Source organism: Lepidochelys kempii, chromosome 17 (assembly GCF_965140265.1).
Source record: "Lepidochelys kempii isolate rLepKem1 chromosome 17, rLepKem1.hap2, whole genome shotgun sequence".
Taxonomy (NCBI): Eukaryota; Metazoa; Chordata; order Testudines; family Cheloniidae; genus Lepidochelys; species Lepidochelys kempii.
This window is the reverse complement of record NC_133272.1, coordinates 1,155,919-1,174,348: the sequence shown is the minus strand read 5'-3', so window position 1 is coordinate 1,174,348 and position 18,430 is coordinate 1,155,919. Positions and strand designations below refer to the sequence as shown.

The following is an 18,430-nucleotide window of genomic DNA, read 5'->3' as shown; positions in this document are numbered from 1 at the left end:
TGCAGCATTAGTCACACATCATACACCCCACAGCAGGGGGGCGAGCAGCCAGACACCCTCAACTTCAGCAAGTCCTGGGGGGAGGGAGAGGTGCAGCAGGGAGGGGTGAAATCTGCTACAGAAATGCAGCTGCCCGTCATCGCTAGCAGTGTGGCTGGTGTGGGGAGCTGCTGGCCACCCCAGGGGCCGTGGCTCATTCCCTGGGCCAGGGCGGGGGTGCTGTGGTTACTTCCCAGCTGGCTGTTTCAGAGTCTTGTGTGGGCCACTGCGAGGATGGTTTCAATGCCCAGAGGAAGTGCCAGTGTGATGCCCTCTGCATGTACTATGGGAGCTGCTGCAGTGACTACGCCAGCACCTGCAAGCTGAAAGGTACCTGCCCCCCCTGGTGCCCCCCAGGGCCCTTTCCCCTCACCAGGGAGCACTCACAAGCAAGGCCCCATTGGCTGGCTGCTAGCTGGAAGGGCGCCAGGCTGCACAAAGAGCCAGATTTGCACGTGGCAATGTGCCCCGGGTCAGTGCCCAGGCAGCATTGCCCCTTTCCGCAGCTGCTTTGGTCAGCGGGATGTTCCATTAGGAGGCAGGCTGATGTTGAGCCCCCTTCACTGAGGGGCCCTTGTGATTTCCAAGGGGCAGGGAGTCTGGGGGGCTAGAGACTGATTCAGGGGATGAGGAGTGCAGGAGGGACCCTTCTTCCCATGCTGCATGGGAACGTTCTTCTGGCGGCACATCACCTCTGGCCCAGCCAGTAAGAGCCCCAGCACAGAGTCAGGGCTGCAGCGTCCTCTGGGCTCCTGGCTGCTGACGGGGTCGTGCTGAGCCTCTCTCGTGCCCTGTGCGCAGTGACCCGCGGGGACATGTTTGCGTTCCCCGAGGACGACTACATGGACTACAGCACCAGCGCTACCCTGGGTGAAACCACAGAGGTCCTCGACACAGCGACTGACCCCCCAACCACATCTCCAGACCCAGTCACTGCTGCCGCTGCGGATTCGGTCACGGTGCCAGGCAGTGGTGCCCCCCTGCTGGTGCCCACTGGGCGGGAAGAGCTGGAGCAGGTGCAGCAGGAGGAGGAGGAGGAGGAGGAGCTGTGCAGCGGGAAGCCCTTTGATGCGTTCACGGACCTGAAGAACGGTTCTCTCTACGCGTTCCGAGGTGCTGCCCGTGGGCGCTGGGCGGGGGCCGGCTCAGAGCATGGGAAAGGGCTGCACAGGCTTCCCCCTCCAGGGCACGGACTCGCTTCCATCGCGCGTCACTCCCATTGGCCAGATGCTTAGTGGGGGAAGGTGGGTCTCAGCCCAGTTCCCAGAGACGTCCACGCCATCAAGCCCACCGGCACAGCTGGCCCTTGCTGGGCTCTTGGCAGCCTGAGTCCCCCACGCAGGCAGAACTGAGCTGCCCGGCAGGGAGGGCCCTGGGTCGCTTGCATTGCCAGGGCTGTCGGCATGGTCAGCGGCTCCGGCATGGAGCGGAACCTCCCGGCAGATAGCCAGCCTTCCAGACTGTGTGCATTCGGGGCAGGAAGACACGACTGGAAACAAAGCGGGGGGGACTTTTGGGGAGCGGGGGGCTCACAGCTCCTGTCTCCCTTCTCGCTCAGGGAAATACGTCTACGAACTGGACGAGAAAAGCGTGAGGCCCGGCTACCCCAAGCTCATCCGCGATGTCTGGGGCATCGAGGGGCCCATCGATGCCGCCTTCACACGCATTAACTGTCAGGGCAAGACCTACATTTTCCAGGTGGGTCTGCGAGCAGGGATTGGACTAGTCCTGCCTGTGCCTAACTCGTGTGCGCCACTCGCCGTTGTGGTGTCCGTTACACCACCGGGCCGGCCCAGCTCGCCGCAGCCGGCTCCTCTGGGAAGCCCCTCTCTCAGGCTGCCACACCGATGAGCAGCGAGGCCTCGTCCCCCTGGCCTGTTCCCCTTTGCAGGAGGGCGGCAGAGCTGACAGGCCAGGCACGCAGCTGATGTCCCCGGCCAAAGGTGGGACAGTGACAGAGGAGTTTGCCAAGAGTCCGTGGGCGTGCGCCAGGCAGCCCATTGGTGTCTCGGGGCATGGCCAGGCCAGTGTCCTACCTGGCAGCGGGGAGAGCGCTAACGGGGGCGGACGCTTTGCTGCAGGCTCAGGGTTGTGGGTTCATGGCCCGCAGGTTCTGTGGCTCTTGAATCCTGCTCTCTGGGGAGGGACGTGCTGCCTGGGCCCCCGGCAGGCTCTGCCCAGCAGCAGCGCCCCCAGCTGACCTTGCCTTGTGGCTGTCTCCCAAGGACAGTCAGTATTGGCGCTTCGATGATGGTGCCCTGGACCCCGACTACCCCCGCAATATCTCCGACGGCTTCCAGGACATCCCTGATGACATCGACGCAGCCTTCGCCCTCCCTGCGCACAGCTACCATGGCCAGGAGAGGGTTTATTTCTTTAAAGGTAAATGAGCTTCTTTCCCAGCTGGCCCAAGTACCCCTCCCAGCTGTGCCCCCCCACAGTGCCCCTGGGGCATGGTCCCCACACCCAGGCAGTGCCCTCAGCTGGTGCTGAGCCTCAGCTCACTGCAGCCCATTGCCCACGCGCCTGCTGGTCTCCGCAGCCATGCTGTCTGAGAGCGCTGGGCAGTCCCTGCCCGGCTGCTCAGCCAGAGGGCACAGGGCCCAGCAGCTGCAGGGCCCTTGACTGCGTACCCAGGCAGCGGGTGAAGTTGGCACTGCCAGCTCCAGGCATTCAGGAGAGTGGCTAGAAATGGGGGGTTTAGACACTAATAAACATGGTTTTGCCCGTAGCTAGGGGGTGTCTGGGCTGCTCGCTGCACTCGGTCATGGCACCCAGCTGTATTGTATTGAAAGGAAAGCCAGGCCTCTCGCCGCAAACCTGCCTCCAGCGCCTGGAGTGTTTCTAGCATGCCAAGACGGGTAACAAACGATCAGCCTGGCTACGCTATGAAGGCTGCCGAGCCCCTGGGCTGCTGCGTGGAGCTGCCTTGTACTGCCAGCCCGTCCCAGTGCTGGGGGATGCCCTGCCCTGCTCTAGCCAGCAGGGTGAGGAGCCTGTGCCTTGGGCCCCAGCCCCGTCCAGCAGGATGGCATCTCTCCAGCCTGACAGGCTCCATGTCTCGTTTCCAGACAAGCATTACTGGGCATATGACTTTGCCAAACAGCCCAGCCGGCAGGACTGCGAGGTGTCCTCCCCATCACTGGTGTTCGACCACTACACACTCATGCAGGGCGACAGCTGGGAGGACTTCTTCCAACTGCTCTTTGGGGGCTCCATGCGCAGTAAGTGGGGAGGAACGGCCCAGGTTATGGGATTGGGCCAAGCAGCTCACTGAAGTCAGTGGGCTGGGGGGAGCCAGAGGCCATGGGAGTTGCTAGGGGCTTTGGAGTCAGGGCCATTCAGAGAGGAAGTGATGCAGGTTGGGAGGTCAGGCGCTAAAGAGGACAGGCAGTTTAAGGGCCCCTAATCCGGCTCTGGAGAACGTTAGACCCCAGTGCTCCTCAGTGGGACCAATGCATGCAAGAGGCCAGATTCACAGGCCCAAGGGCCTTGGGAGCCTGGAAGGGAGTGATAGCACCCAGCTGCATGCAGAGCGCAGCCCCCCCGCTGCATCCCCCCAGCCCCAAAACACCTGCACACCACAACCCATGTCCCCAGCCTGCACCATGCACACTGCACCCGCTGCTCCCCCCCATACAGGCGTGGCACCCCCTGCCCCCCAACATACCAGGACAGAATCAGGTACCAGGTGCTGTCTGTTTTAACTGGAGCCAATGCTGCCGGGCTGTGAAGGTGAACAGAAAGCTGGGGAGGAGGGAAACATGGCTAGGCTCCAGGCCCCCTTGTGGCAGGCTGGGTCCTGCCATCACATCTCTCCTCCCAGCCTGCTCCTTGCCCTGTCATGGGGATTGGGGCGGCTCTGCTCCCCTGTGCCAGCTTCTTTCCTTCCCTCTTCTGGAGGCCCTGGGGACCCCACTCCCTGATGCTGCCTGCGGTCGGTCGGGGCTGCCTCCCCACTGGGTGAGCCTCTGCCTGCGGATGGGACACCGCACCCTCGGCAGCGATGCAGCCAGCCAGTCCTCATACCCACCCTGTGCTGTTCTGCCAGGTGGGGCCAGTGGACCACGGTACATCAGCAGAGACTGGAGGGGGGTGCCAAGCCACCTGGATGCTGCCATGGCCGGCAGGATCTACGTCTCCTCGAGGGCTAGCAGCTGGGCTCGAAGGAGGAAATCCCGCCGACACCGCAAGAGGTACAGGAGCCGGCGGCCGGCAGCTCACACCGTCTGGGACTGGCTGCAGGATGAGTCCGACTCCTTGGACATGGACCTTGACTGGCTGCCAGGGGGCTCCCGGTGCCAGCCCATCCAGAGCGTCTACTTCTTCGTGGCAGGTGGGTCCCAGTGCCATCAGCTCACCCCAGCTGCTCTCACAGCTGACCTGACCTAGCCCCCCAGCAGGGCTTGGCTTCAGCTTTGCAATGTGGCCCCCACAGCCCCCTTATGACCACCTTCTCCCAGGGCCCTGCAGTTCTGCCTGGCCTGACCATGAGCGATGGGGCTGACGTGGAGAGGCGCCGCATGGCGGGGAGGAGAGCCGGAGCAGGCTGGGCCTGGGCACGGGGAGTCAGGCTGCCCTGGTGGAGCCTGGACTCTGGCCAAAGCCTTGAGCAGGGTTGTCCCTATGCTTGGGGGATGCTCGGGGAGGCCAGCAGGGCCCATTCAGCTCCTGCTGCCCGGAGCTGTGGCTGAGGGTGGGTGAGCGGAGCCCTGGGCCCTGTTCCCCGGGGACTGACGGTCACGCCCTTCTCTCCCGCAGACAAGTACTATCGCCTCAACCTGCGCAGTAAGCGTGTGGACTTTGTGCGCCCTCGCTACCCACGCCCCATCGCTCAGTACTGGCTGGGCTGCCCCTGAGCGGGAGAGGAGCGCCCCCGCGGGGATGGGCCACCACCGTCCCGCCATATCCACAGCAGCTGGGTCTTTCGCGAAAGCCAAATAAACAGGGAGCTCTGTGTTGGCCCTGGACCACGTCTGTCTGGGGCAGGGGGAGCTTCGTGGGCAGGGCTGTGCGTGCCACGCCCCGGCAAGGCCCCGCCTGCCTCCCCGCAGCCTGCAGGGGACCAGGCCATGGGGTGCTCCATCACGGCACTGGGAGGGTTAATAGATCACTTGGTCCCTTGGCGTGGGGCACGTGCGGGGTCAGTCCCGGGCGTCCCTGGTTCCGCAGGCAGTAGCGATGGAGTCCAGCGCCTCCCCCAGCCGCAGCTCAGGTCAGCGCCTGCTGCTGGCCGCACAGGACAGGAGCGATTCGTGCCCCCCGCCCTGGGCTCAGCCCCGCTCCCCTCTGGCTGCAGCGGGTGTCAGGGAGCTGGAGCTGGGAGAAGGGACACGATTCTGGGATGGGCCCCAAAGCTAAGGAGCTCCTCCCTCCCCCCACCGATTCAGCTCCATGGAGACATGGCTTCCAGGGAGCCTCTGCCCCACATTTCCCTTTGTGCAAACCATGCTGGGAAAGGCTTCTCCCGTCCCAGGCTCACAGTATCTGCACGGTCGAGAGCCCCCGCTGGTCACCCCAGTTCTGACCCCTCCAGCCCGCGTGGCCAGAGATCCAGTAGGGAAACCTCAGCTGCTTACCTTGGCGCCCTGCGCTGCTGTCTGGCTGCCCTGGCAGGGGCGGGGCCGACGGTGCGACCTGCCCCTCCAGGCCGGGGGGAGGCTCAGGGCCCTGCTGCCGGGTGTCTCCCAGGAGCAGACACAAGACAGTGGAGCTCTTCCTTTGGCGCAGGCCCCTGCAGTGAAAGCGAGGCCTGTGCTGAGGGCTGGGGCCAGGGCTGGTGGCCCAGATGGAGCACAGGAGGCCACTAACCTGCCAGCTCCTGCAGCTTAGAGGCAGCTGCATGTGCAGTGAGTCTGGGGCCCACATCAAATCTGGCCACGGCCGCCCCACCTTACGGCCTCCCACCCTCTCCCTGGGTCACCTCCCGCTGTGCCCTGAGCCCCTGCCCTGTCTTGGGGGACTCGCTCCTGGGCCCAGGCTGCTGACTCTCACCTTTTCCCACGGAGTAGCCAGGGAGCCACAGGGTGCTGCTGGGGCCAGAGCGGAGCCGGGTCCTCCCACGCACTGCCCTGCCCAACCCCCTGGAACCTGGAACTGCTCTCGGCAGCGAGCACCTCCCATGGGGGCAGCTCCCTCAGCAGCTGGAAGGACAAGCAGAGCCCTTAGGCTGAAAGCTTCCTGTTCCCAGCCAGCCTTGCAGGGGGTGGCCCGTACCTGGGAGCGCCGGCAGGGGGTGGCGTGGGCTGGCCGGACAGCACAGCAGCAGGGGCAGCGGCAGGTGTGGACAGGAGCCGGCGTCTGCAAGAGGAAGAAGAGCACGGGAGGGGACGTGTCTCAGGCGTCCGGCCGGCACAGCGCCCTCAGTGTGCTGGGGCGTAGCTCCGCGCACGGCTTGGGGCTCCAGGGCCAGGGTGGAGGCTGGAGTTCAGGCCCCATGGCCCATCCGTTCTCTGCCCTTTGTGCTGAGCTGGGCCCCACAGCACCTGTCAGCCAGATTCCCCCAGGCAGAGCCAGAGCCAGCCCAGACGCTGGGGCGGTGGCTCCCCTGGGGCGGTGGCTCCCCTGGGGCGGTGGCTCCCCTGGGGCGGTGGCTCCCCTGGGCTGACAGGCCAGCATGCAGGACACACGAGGGGTCAGGGCCTCGTGCGCCAAGTCAGACAGGAAAAGGAGACTCACGTGGCCGCACTGGGCTGCGCCGGGGACAGGGCGGGGGCAGGTTGGGGCCTGGATGGTGCAGGAGCCAGGGGTGGCTTCGGGGGAGCGTCTGTCGTGGCCCCAGCTGCTGAAGGCCAGAGGGGGCTCCAGGTGCCTGGAACGTAAATGAGACAAGTGGGAGTGGGGCAGTCCCAGGCATCCCAATATGCCTGAGGAACTGGGCCCTCCCAGCTACGGTGCCCAGCAAGGAAAGAGCCAGCTGGGGTGGGGAGAGACCTGGCAGGGTGGGACTCAGGAGGGCTGCGGGGGGGTCACCATGTTGATGGGCAGGTCACTCCCCCAGCCAGCAGCTCCAGGGACCGGGTGAGGCCAGCGGTTGGCTGAGAAGCTGCCTGGAGCAGGAATTCCGGCAAGGGCTCCCCGGGCGCGGCTGTTCTGCCAGGCCTGGGACTGCACCTGCCCTGGGGACCGTGGCCCATGAGTAACCCAAGCATTAGCCTCAGGGACGGGTCTCGGCTCTACCATGCCCAGCAGAGAGCCCCTCACCCCGAGCATCCCTCTGCATGTCCAACGCATGCTGAGTGCCCCCCCCATGCACCCAGCACACGTCAGGTGTCCCCTGCACGCTCAGCACCCCCCCACACCCAGCACTGAGAGCCCGGACCCTCCCCCCCAGTCCTCCAGGTGACTCAGAAATGCCTCCCCATCCCACACACGGCTCAGGGCCTGGCTAATGAGGGGTTTCCTCACCCTGCAGCGCAGCAAGCTGCCACCCAGCCAGGTCTCCAGCCTGGGCCCTACCCACCCACGGGGCTCTCAGGCCCTGCCACCGGCCCCTGGAGGGCTCAGGTGCTTGTCGGCAGGACTGGCTCCCTCCTTGGCCAAGCAGGACAATGGGAAGGGGAGAGTGCGGTGAGCCGTGGATGCTGGGCCCCACCCTGTCCATTCACCCAGACTGTAGCAGGGCTCCCCCATGCAGGGAGCCTGCCCTGTGCCAGGCCAGACTCAGCGCATGGACAGGGCCCACCGCTGCCCTGCTCACCTTGCCCTCTGGGTAGTGCGCTGGGGCAACCCCTCGCCGGGTGTGAGGGCCGGGAGGAGCGAGATCTGGCTCATTCACCTGGCCCAGCAGTGCTGACCTTTCGGGGTTCCAGGCCCAGCTGAGCTGCGCCCCCTTCCCGGTCGGGTGACTGAGCTGGGGCAGCCGCGGGCTGCTGGGGGCGCTTCCAGGCATGGGGAAGGGTCGGCAGTGGTTCTTGGGAGTCGCCCAGAGAGCTGGGCATGGCAGGGAGCCTCTGCGGCAAGAGGCAGGGATGGGCGGTGGGAGTTGTAAAGCTGCTGGTGAGTCCGTGCCAGGGGAGAGCTCAGCCACCTGGCCTGAGGGTGAGCCCCTGGGCCGAGGCGGGGGCGTCTCTGGCTTGGGACCTGGTCGGAGTAGCGGCTCCCAGCCGTTCGCTGCCCCCAGGCCAGGGGAAAGGCACTTGCCTAGGGAAATGGGGCAGGGGTGCCCCTTCCCTGAGCCCAGCCGGAGAGGAGCTGGGCAGGGCCTCGCTGCCTGGGAGAGTCGCAGTGCTGTGGGGTAGCGGCTGGTTTGAGGTGGCTAGGGAACACGCGGCTCGGCCCTGCCCACCCCATGTGCGTAGGGGGGCATCGCTTTTCCAGTGACCGCTGTCCTGAGTGCCAGGTACCAGGCCATGCCCGGGGCTCACCCGCACGTCAGGGCTCGAGGGAGGCCCGGGGCTGGCCCCCGCAGCCAGGAGCTGAGTCTCCCAGGGGTCAGCCCAGGAGGGGGAACGTCCTGCTGCTACCTGAGCTGCTCGTTCTCCAGCACAAAGTCCTGTAGGAGGCCAGAGAGGCTGCGCCTGGCTGAGCCGGGTGCTCTTCTTAGGGCCCCTCTCTGCCCGGGGGCACAGTTCTCTCCCTGGCACTCGGGCAGCTCTGCAAGGAAGAGGAGATGGGTGACAACTGGAGCCCAGCTGCTGCATCTGCACTTGGGCCAGGGCCTGGGCGGTGGCAGGTCACATACATCTCTGATGCACAAGCCCCTGGTGCCCCTCTGCAGGCTCCCCACTCCTGTCCTCCAGAACATCCCTGGGTCCCTCTAACCCCCAGCCCTACCCCCCAGCAGCACGCACGGATGGGGGTTGTGTGGGTGGCTGGGCTTTCGCCCCGTATCCTGGGCAGACGCAGCTGCTGGCGCAGGGAGAGGTTTTCCTCCCGCAGGGCCTGGATTTCTTGCTCCAAACTTTGCAGCAGCTTCTCCCGGGAGACCTGGGAAATCAAAGGCACAAGGCTTAGAGGGGAGGCCCCACAGATCAGGGAGGGGGCCCTGACCACAAGGGCCCTGCCCTGGGGGTGCGGTGAACTCATATGTTTGGATGTTGTGAAGGCCAAGAGTATAACTGGGTCCAAACCAGAACGAGAGGAGTTCCTGGAGCCTAGATCCATCAACGCCTGTCAGCCAGGCTGGGCAGGGACACAACTCCATGCGCTGGGTGTCCCTAAACCACCAAAGGCTGGGACTGGAGCCAGGGACTGGATCACTTGACAATGGCCCTGTTCTGTTCGTTCCCTCTGAAGCACTTGGCATTGGCCGCTGTCAGAGACAGGACACTGGGCTCCGAGTCTAACCCCATGTGCCCCTCCTTGTTTTCAGAGCTCTCTGCCTTACCCTGTGTGCCACAGGCTTGGTGGTGACCTTCTTGGCCCTGCTTGCAAAGCGCAGCGTGTGCAGTGTCTCCGGGAGGCAGCGCGAGGAGGGGGAGATGCAGGCAACCTGCCGGACAAGGGACGAGGCTGAGGAGCAGCTCCCAGTGGGGCCCTCAGCAGAGAGGGCTCTGGTGAGTCTCTCCCCCCGGCCCCAGGCTAGCCAGCTCCAGCACTGGAATCCCAGACTCCTGGGTTCCATTCCTTGCTTGGCCACAGCCTTGCAATGTGATTTTGACAGGCCCCTGCTCCTGTCCCAGGTCTGCACCTGTGGGGCCGCGGCTCCAGGCCCTCACCCAGCCCTTCCCCAGATGCAGAGGGCGGCCAGGCTCCTACCATGAGCGTGATCCCAGATCCGCCCAGGGACTCCGCCAGCAGCCGGGTGAGCTTGCTGTCCCTGTACGGGATGTGACTTCGCCTCCGTCTGGGGTCCACCAGCAGAGAGATGCAGTGCCCTGCGGGGAGGACAGGCCGTCACTTGCCTGGGCTCTCAGGTGACGCTGCTCCAGACGATGAGCACACAGACAAGCCTCGAGGCCCAGCCGAGCCTGCAGCCAGCTGGGGGTGCCCGCTCCCTGTCGCCATGCCAGCCTGGCCCCTCTCTCTGGCCTGGCTGCAGGGGCCTTACCCAGAGCCAGGAGACTGCGGTTGATGTTGCTGGCCTCCACTAAGCGCTCCCCAGCTGAGCCGGTGTCCTTCACCCTCTCGCTGCCGGCCAGGTCCACGAAGCAGAGCACGCCTTGCTGGCAGGAGCTGGGGTCTGGGCTTAGCTGCGGGGAAGGGGAGGGACTGAAGCTCTCAGGTGTCCTGCTCCATGGGCCTTCAGGGACACTCCCAGCCCCCACCCCACCATTGGAAATCCTGGGGTCTCCAGTGCAGGCCCTAGCCAGTCCAGTGAAGGGAGAAGCACCAGGCTGGCTCACAAAGGCGTCAGCCTAGAGCAGCCCCCCAGCAGCAGAACAAGGGCAAGGGCTTTGGCTGCCAAATATTCCAAGGGCTCCCCATGATGGAGTCTGCCCCAGAACTCCCCATTGGGCCCCCTCTGCCTGGAGCTGCCCCTGCAGGGTGGGCAGGGCAGTAGCAAATCAAAGCCATTCAGGCCAGTGCCCACTTGCCTCCCTGTGTGCCCGTAGGACCCTCCCACAAGCTGCTGGCGCCCCTGGGAGCAGGGTGGGATGTGCCCTGGCCCCCGAGGCCCCGCGTGCGGGGACGTGAGTGACTCACAGCCTTGCGGTGGATGCGGATGGTCAGCAGGGCGTGGCTGCGGCTCGAGTGCCCATTCAGCACGTGCGCAGCGCTCCGCCGCCGTCGGGTGCCTGGGAGTGGGAGGTGCAGGCAGGTCAGAGCCAGGCAAAAAGCTTAAACAGCCCCTGACCCCCCTGACCCCGGGCCTCACTCTCCTGCAGAACCTGCGGTCCCAGGGTCCTGAGCTCTTTATGGGGGGCCCCTCTGCAGCTCCAGGAACAGGGATGGAGCCTCTTCCCTCAGCGGCAGGGTCTAGGCCAGCACGGGCTGCTCCCATCTGGCTGCTGCCTGGGCCCCCAGGCTGCCAGTCCTGCCTTGGAAAACAGCTGGTGGCCTAGGCCAGAGTGATGCCCTGGCGCAGGCGGGATGCTTCGGCACCAGGGAGGGCGGGACTGTGCCAGGGTCTGCTCATGGGAGTGATGTGGTGAGCTCCCCATCACCAGGAGCAGCAAAAGGGAATTCACTTCCCACCTGGCCTCCAGGGGGCCCCTTGGGCACTGGGCTCATTGCCCATGGGCTGCAGAGCCCTGGGGTCTCCACTCACCAGGGGTCCCGCCTCTGCCCCTCCCCAGCGCCCTGCAAGACTGGAGATGCCCCATGCGGTACCTTCCTGCAGCAGGTCCATGATGGCCTCCAGGCTCCCAAACTCCACGGTCAGCAGGTTCTCGATGTAGAAGCCCCTGGTTTTGCTCCATCGCACGGGCAGGGGCCTGGGTGGCCCTGGGCTCAGCAGGTCTCTCACCTGGACAGAGGAGAGGCGCCGGGGCAGGTGGGAATGGAGCCCAGAAAGCCAGGAGGACGTGGGTGAGCAGGAAGGGCTGTGGCAGAGAGGTAATGGGGGGCAGGGACAGGTCTGTCTGGTGCCCATCAGCCAGCCCTGCTCCTGGGCTGGGGGTGCTAGGTGCTGCAGCTTTTTATCCAGGCAGGGTGATGGGGGTGGCCCTACCTGTTCATTGTGTATCTCCACATAGGAGGCACTGAGCACGAGGCCGGGTCTGTAGCATTGCGTCTGCTCCAGGAGACACACAAAGGCCCTTTGCATCAGCCCCATGAGGTAGGGAGTCACCGGCTGGCCCTCGCTCTGCAGAGAGGGGAGAAGTCTCGGAAGGCCAATGGCTGGGTGCCCTGAGCTTCCACCCCCTGCAGCAGGAAACTGAGAACCACCCCCAGCCAGCGCCCTCCCCCCTCCCCACAGCGCCCCCTGCTGGGAGAGGCCAGGCCTGGGGTAGAGGGGAGCTCCCCCCACAGCCACGCCCTCCCCCGCTCCCCACAGCGCCCCCTGCTGGGAGAGGGGGGGCTCATGATCCAGGGGGCGCAGCAAGGCATTGATTGAAGTACCTGCTCAGCACCGCCGCGGGTTTGCCCCCGAGGGGGGTCTCTCACCTGAGCTAAGGGTCCCATCAAGCTGTAGGTCTTTCCAGAGCCTGTTTGACCGAAGGCAAAGGCAGTGCAGGAGAACCTGGGCGAGGGGGCAAAGAGCCGCTGAGCACCTGCGCCCTTCCTGGGAGGGTGCAAGGCGCCCCCTCGTGGCGGAGCCAGGGAATGCAGACCTGCACTGTGGTCGGACAGCTGGGCACAAGGCGGTGCTGAGATCACGCGGAGGGGAAGGGGTGCACGGCTGTGGGCGCGCGCTGGTGTGAGGAGGGTGCTGCGGGTGGTTCCTGGGGAGTGGGTGCTGCTGGGTGCTTGTGCCCGGAGGCGTGTGGAGGCAGAAAGCTGCAGCTGGCTGCTGGGAAGGAGGCCACAGTGGGGTGAGCAGGCATGGGGGCAGGCATGTGGCTGGCTGGGGTTACAGGCAAGGGCGGGGGAGCAGGTGCACGCCCGGCTGGGGGCTATTGGGGGCTGGGGGAGAGGGAGCATGTGCATGGCTGGGTGGGGATTATGGGTGGGGGGGTGGGGGGACCATGCTCTCCACGCAGGGTTGCCTCAGCCTCACCCATTTGCTGCCAGCTCTATGAGTCGCTTCATCCCGCTGCCTTCAAACAGCCCTTCCTGGGACGTGCCTGCATCAAACGCTGCACTTGCCCTGAAGGCCGCCTCCTGCCCGGCTGCATTCACCTGGCACGGGGAGAGAAGAGCTGGCTCAGCATCGGGCCCAGACAGGCCAGTGCCCAGCTTGGCCTCTCCAGGGCGGGGCACTCACGTAGATGGTGTTGTCCCCAAGGCAGTGCACCACACGCTGGTCCCCTCTGCGGAGCTCCTGGCAGGTCAGGGGCCGAACCCTAGCCAAAGGGAGAGGCATCATGCACCATGCGGGCACCCTCCTGGTCCCAGGTGCCAGCCCCTAAACCCAGCCTCAGCTCATGCACCCCTCAGCCACCCTCCTCCTTCGGCCCCACCCCTTCCCTCACCCACAATCTCGTCTGGGCCCCTTGTGCTGTGTGGGCAGATTGCTGCTCAGCCTCTTGTAGCACCTACATCCTCTGAGTGACCCCCACCGCCCCCAGTCCCAACCCTGGTCTGTGCCCCCCCTGCTCCCCCAGGCCTGTCCCTGCCCCCTCACCTGACCACCACCCGGAGACATGTTTCCTTCCTGTCCATGGAATCCTCCTGTTCGCCTGCTGGGCTCCTGGGGAAAACAACCAGTGTGGGGAGCAGGGACTCTGGCAGCCCCAAGAGCTGTGGGGGAGCGGGGGGCTGGCTCACTGGGCCGTGCAGCCGCTCAGGCTTTGGGCTCATTCTCTCTGGGCTCCAGCGCCCCGCAGCCCCTCACCAGCTGCAGCATGCTGAGGTCTGATGTGCCAGACGCAGCTGCCCAGGTATGTGGTTAACCCTTCCACTGCCAGAGGGAACGGAACCCTTGCACCAGGTGTGGAGGAATAGGAGACTCCAGGGGCCCCCCTAGGCTGAAGGGACCTGTGGTCCTTTCCCCCTACCAGCACTGGGTGCACTGACCACCCTTAGTCCCTCGGTGGCCCGCGAGAGATGGGGCGGCCTCCGCACTAGTTCCCATGACTCTCTGGCTTACTGAGCAGCTAGATGGAGCAGCTTGGCTCCTGCGTCCACCTTGGGCTCCTGCCCCAGCTCCGGCTCCATCCCACAGCTCTCCTCTGCAGCATGAAATCTGCAGCTCTTCGGCTGCCCAACGGCCCCCTTCTCCAGCCAGAACCACCCCCAACCAGCCTAGAGCTGCCCGAGCAAAACAAGTGTGGCTCCCCTGTTAAATATTCACCTGCTCAGCTAGACCCTCCCCCCATGGCTTGGAAAGTGGCCAGCTGCAGGGGAGGCTCCCTGAGGAGGGGCCAGAGGGAGAAGGGGGCTGGAGTCTGACTCCACCTGCTGCTGGAAGCTGGCCAAAGCCAGCCTCTTTCAGGGGTACCCAGCGAGAAGGGGGGAAGGACCCCAGCCAGCTCTGAGCCCTGCTCAGCAGGGAGAGGCGAGTGGCTGCAATTGGAGCAATGACAGCGGGAGCCTCGCTGAGCGGGCGATGGGGGCTGGAGGAAACACAACGCTGGGGCCTGGCACAGGGCAGCCGCCAGGCAAGCAGCAGGGCCACTATGTGTCAGCCAGGAAGGGGCCATGACTCGCTGGACCCTCCCTGCCACAAGGGGCCCTGCACACGGCACATTGGCAGCGCTGCGTCCTGCCTGCCGCAGCACGGCCGCTGTCCCGTGGAGCCCTCCCCACACAGATGAGAGGAACAGGCCTGAAACCCTGGGCCCCCTGGGCCTGGTGTCTCTCTGCCTGCTGCTGGAGTGGGCGTGCCCCTCATATTTGCACACCTTCTCTGCAGGCCCTACCACCAGCAGCCTTGGCCCCATTGACCTCCTTCTCCCCTTCCCCTTTCTGCTCCTCTGGCTGCTTGGTTAATTCACACTGAATCCACCTTCCAGCCCCTCTGTCCCTGCACCAGGAACTGACCAAGGCACAGGAGGGGCTGGCCGTGCCCGGGCTATGGTGCAGACAGTGCTTCCACTGCCCGTGTGAGCAGGCCAGCGCCAGCCATTGGTGCGGCAAACTGAGACCAGTCCCGTCTGCGCCCCTCCTCCCCCCATGGGCTGGAGTTAGCTTTTCAGTCCCAATTCACAGGGCCCTGGGGGAGGCTACTCTGGTGTCATACTCCACTGCTAGCCATGGATGGCACAGAGGCATCTGCTCCCATCTGCACTGCTCCTGCAGCTGGCAGCCTGGCAAGGGGAGCACTTGCTATTTATTCCCCTGGGAAATCAATTCCCCAAACAATCCAGCAGCTGCAGGTCATGCGGCTCCCTGTGAGGCCAAGGCAATTCCATGCTTAACAGTCCAGGTGCAGATGGGTCGACGGCCTTCAGGGCAGCCAACCACCACACCACAGAGGAGCCCATGGGCAGCTGCATGCAGCCTCTCAGGCATTGATAGCCTCTCAGGCTGGTGCCACTGGCCATTTGCCAGACTGGGAGGTTGACAGCCACTTTCCCCAGGGCACCCTGCCCTGTGGGCTGCCAGCCTGGGCAGGATTTCCCACAGAGAAGCCTGGACCACGAGTGCAGAGGGGGCTGGCCTGGAGCGTGGCCCTGGGCAGACGCTGACGGGTGGACCTATGCAGAAATATCCTGTGTGGGGAACTGGAGCCAGCTCTGCCAGCACCCCACAAGGAATTAGATGGCACCTGGTGGGTGCCATCAAGAAACCAGTGAGGAACCAAAGGACCATCCCAGAGCAAAGGGAGGCTCACAATCAGGATTTGGGTTGGTCCTCAGCATTCAGCCTGTGTCTCCACAGCCAACCCTACTCTGCCTGGGGCCACATATTGCTGTGAGACACCTGCCCCCCCCCCCCCGGGCGCAGCTTAGCCTTATTAACTCCAAACCTGGAACCAGCAACCACCCAGGTCTCCACGGGGAAGGGGGGGCCACATGTAGTTACCCCTGGGCTCCGCAGAAGGGAGGCGCTGCTGCTGGGTGCCTGGGCCCTCCCTTCCTCAGCTCCTGGGCCACCCCTGGTCATCCCCCCACCGGGCAGGGGCAGGGCCTGGCTCTGGCTGCTCACCCCGCTGGAGGAAGGGAATGCACCAGTGCAAAGCGGCCTGAGCTCCCAGTGCCCTTGGGGGCCGAAGGGCTGGGAGACAGCAGGGCAAGGCGGCAGCCCAGGGCACTTGACCTGGCTAAAGCAGCCCCAACCTAGGGAGCCCAAGGACAGCCCCGTCAATGGGGTGGGGAGAGGCTGGGCTGGGCTGGGCTCGCTGGAGCATGTGGCTGGGCTGGGATCCCCCCGACGGGCGCGGCTGGGCTGGGGCGGGCAGCCCGCGGGTGTCAGACGGCGGCGGGATCAAAGCCCTGGGCGGTCCCAGACCCCTGGGAGCTGCTGGCCGGGGAGGGGGAGCGGAGCAGGGGATAAAAGGCCCGGGGAGCCGCCGGGCGGCCGCGCTGAGCCGCAGCCCCCGGCAGGAGAATGAGCGGGGCGGGACCCGCACCCGGCCCGCGCCGCTTCCTCAGCCCGCGGCTCTTCTTCCCCGACGGAGACTCCGGCCGCTGCCCGCCGCCCGCCCGGGGCACCCCCCTGGCCCGCCGGCCCGAGCCCCGAGCAGGTCGGTGCGGAGGGCGCCGGGGGATCCCGGGGGCGCGGGCCGGGGCAGCTGGGGCGGGGGATCCCGGGGGCGCGGGCCGGGGCAGCTGGGGCGGGGGATCCCGGGGGCGCGGGCCGGGGCAGCTGGGGCGGGGGATCCCGGGAGCGCGGGCCGGGGCAGCTGGGGCGGGGGATCCCGGGAGTGCGGGCCGGGGCAGCTGGGGCGGGGGATCCCGGGGGCGCGGGCCGGGGCAGCTGGGGCGGGGGATCCCGGGGGCGCGGGCCGGGGCAGCTGGGGCGGGGGATCCCGGGGGCGCGGGCCGGGGCAGCTGGGGCGGGGGATCCCGGGGGCGCGGGCCGGGGCAGCTGGGGCGGGGGATCCCGGGGGCGCGGGCCGGGGCAGCTGGGGCGGGGGATCCCGGGAGCGCGGGCCGGGGCAGCTGGGGCGGGGGATCCCGGGGGCGCGGGCCGGGGCAGCTGGGGCGGGGGATCCCGGGGGCGCGGGCCGGGGCAGCTGGGGCGGGGGATCCCGGGGGCGCGGGCCGGGGCAGCTGGGGCGGGGGATCCCGGGGGCGCGGGCCGGGGCAGCTGGGGCGGGGGATCCCGGGGGCGCGGGCCGGGGCAGCTGGGGCGGGGGATCCCGGGGGCGCGGGCCGGGGCAGCTGGGGCGGGGGATCCCGGGGGCGCGGGCCGGGGCAGCTGGGGCGGGGGATCCCGGGGGCGCGGGCCGGGGCAGCTGGGGCGGGGGATCCCGGGGGCGCGGGCCGGGGCAGCTGGGGCGGGGGATCCCGGGGGCGCGGGCCGGGGCAGCTGGGGCGGGGGATCCCGGGAGCGCGGGCCGGGGCAGTTGGGGCGGGGATCCCGGGGGCGCGGGCCGGGGCAGCTGGGGCGGGGATCCCGGGGGCGCGGGCCGGGTGCCGGGGAGGCTCCCGGGGGCCGGGGCTGCGAGCGGCGCTGGGGGCTGAGCTCTCCCCGTCTCCCCTGCCCGCAGGGAGCCGCCCGGAGCCGGAGCGGGGCGCGGGGGGCTGCCCGGCGGGGCCCCGGAGGAGGAAGCGAACCACGTTCAGCCGGGGGCAGCTGTGCGAGCTGGAGCGGGTGTTCGCCGCGCTGCCCTACCCCGACATCGGCACCCGCGAGCGCCTGGCCGAGCTCACCCAGCTGCCTGAGGCCAAGATCCAGGTGAGCCGGCGCGGGGCGGGGGAGCCCTTGGTGCCCCGCCGTGTCCCGCGGGCTGGGAGGTCGCGGGGCGCCGCCATGGGGCTGGGGTGGGCGGCAGCGGGGCTCTGCGGCCCGGGGCAGGGGAGTCCCTCACAGCCCTTCTCTCCCCAGGTCTGGTTCCAGAACCGCCGCGCACGGAGGATCAAGAGCGGGAAGCTGGAGCGGCCGCGCTGCGGGAGGGCTCTGGCCAGTAAACCGCCCCCCTCCTGCCCCCCACCGCCCCAGGGCAGCTGCCTCCTGCCCCAGTGCCCAGGGGCCAGAAGCCAACAGGTGCCCGAGCTCCGGTGCCCGGGCCCAGCGCTGCCCAGCCTGGGCTCTGCCTTCCAGGGGCAGCTCCTGTGGGAGGACAGCTGCCAGCCCCGCTGCGGCCAGGGGGGAGCCCAGTGGTCACTGGCCAGCCCCAGCCAGGCGGGGGTGCAGGGAGCAGAGCCCAGGGCTGGTGAGGGGCTCCCCTACTGGGACATGTTCCCTGCACAGACCTCCCTCGGGTACATCTCAGACCTCATCTACAACGCGGCCATCGTCACCAACCTGGGTGAGCCCTAGGCGTGAGCCCGGCCGAGGCGGGTGCTGCAGGGGGCAACCATCAGGCCTGGCACCTTGAGCTCCTCTGAAGTTTGGTACTGAGCAGCTGGCACCAGGCACTGCTGGGCTCTGTGCTGGGCAAGGCATTCGGACCTGCAGTGCCAGCTGGAAACTGCTGCCCATGGCCATGGGGGCAAACCCAGCTAGCGAGGCCAGGCTGCCATGGGAGGAGCAGCTGCCAACTTGGAAACAGCCCTTAGCTGTGTCAGCTCCCTGCTGCTAGGCTCCCAACCCCCACTCCATCTAACCACTAGGAACTGGAACAAACACTAGCCTGAATGGCAGCTGGGCCCTGGAGTCTCTGGGTTGCCACAGGACATGGAGGGTTAAGTGTCTGAACCCCTGCGGTGGTACCTGGCTGAATTAATCTGGAGGGGGGCTCTGCTCCCAGGGTGTGCAGCGGGGTGACCTCTGGCTCTTGGCTTTCTTGGGTGTGTGCTTCCAAAGCAATTCCGTAACAATAATAAATGGGTGGCCATGCCCCCTCCCCAGCTTA

General features: G+C 66.8%; 3 protein-coding genes across 17 annotated transcripts in view; 2 read left to right on the top strand and 1 right to left on the bottom strand.

Moving 5' to 3' along the window:
* VTN (vitronectin) overlaps window positions 1-2,379 on the top strand; it is an 8,067-nt gene extending 5,688 nt beyond the window's left edge. Inside the window, exons 3-6 of the mRNA XM_073315345.1 lie at window positions 250-369; window positions 841-1,152; window positions 1,598-1,737; window positions 2,270-2,379. Of these exons, the coding sequence (XP_073171446.1) occupies window positions 250-369; window positions 841-1,152; window positions 1,598-1,737; window positions 2,270-2,290 (593 nt within the window). The 3' untranslated portion in view covers window positions 2,291-2,379. The remainder of the gene's footprint in view (window positions 1-249; window positions 370-840; window positions 1,153-1,597; window positions 1,738-2,269) is intronic.
* KIF12 (kinesin family member 12) overlaps window positions 1-16,045 on the bottom strand; it is an 18,322-nt gene extending 2,277 nt beyond the window's left edge. The window contains exons 1-18 of one of the 15 annotated variants that reach the window (XM_073315325.1): window positions 13,616-16,041; window positions 13,151-13,216; window positions 12,791-12,869; window positions 12,584-12,705; window positions 12,031-12,373; window positions 11,594-11,728; window positions 11,254-11,389; window positions 10,627-10,718; window positions 10,031-10,172; window positions 9,739-9,857; window positions 9,368-9,472; window positions 8,832-8,967; window positions 8,505-8,634; window positions 6,718-6,850; window positions 6,256-6,339; window positions 6,034-6,182; window positions 5,619-5,773; window positions 4,073-4,427 (exon numbers count right to left, since the gene is read on the bottom strand). In XM_073315325.1, the coding sequence (XP_073171426.1) occupies window positions 4,073-4,427; window positions 5,619-5,773; window positions 6,034-6,182; window positions 6,256-6,339; window positions 6,718-6,850; window positions 8,505-8,634; window positions 8,832-8,967; window positions 9,368-9,472; window positions 9,739-9,857; window positions 10,031-10,172; window positions 10,627-10,718; window positions 11,254-11,389; window positions 11,594-11,728; window positions 12,031-12,373; window positions 12,584-12,705; window positions 12,791-12,869; window positions 13,151-13,216; window positions 13,616-13,683 (2,549 nt within the window). In that variant the 5' untranslated portion in view covers window positions 13,684-16,041. The other 14 variants (XM_073315324.1, XM_073315332.1, XM_073315338.1 and 11 more) reach the window with 14 other exon arrangements.
* On the top strand, window positions 12,551-18,430 carry SEBOX (SEBOX homeobox). Its single transcript, XM_073315344.1, has 3 exons — window positions 12,551-16,153; window positions 17,123-17,310; window positions 17,461-18,430. Exons 1-3 carry the CDS (start codon window positions 16,018-16,020, stop codon window positions 17,893-17,895), a joined length of 759 nt encoding a protein of 252 aa, XP_073171445.1. The 5' UTR covers window positions 12,551-16,017; the 3' UTR covers window positions 17,896-18,430.

What these genes read in the sequence shown, in the direction of transcription:
- SEBOX (XM_073315344.1), top strand. Translation starts at nt 16,018, where the DNA reads ATGAGCGGGGCGGGACCCGCACCCGGCCCGCGCCGCTTCCTCAGCCCG. An exon ending in CCGGCCCGAGCCCCGAGCAG is followed by an intron (nt 16,154 to 17,122) that starts GTCGGTGCGGAG and finishes CCCTGCCCGCAG; the next exon opens with GGAGCCGCCCGGAGCCGGAG. An exon ending in TGCCTGAGGCCAAGATCCAG is followed by an intron (nt 17,311 to 17,460) that starts GTGAGCCGGCGC and finishes TTCTCTCCCCAG; the next exon opens with GTCTGGTTCCAGAACCGCCG.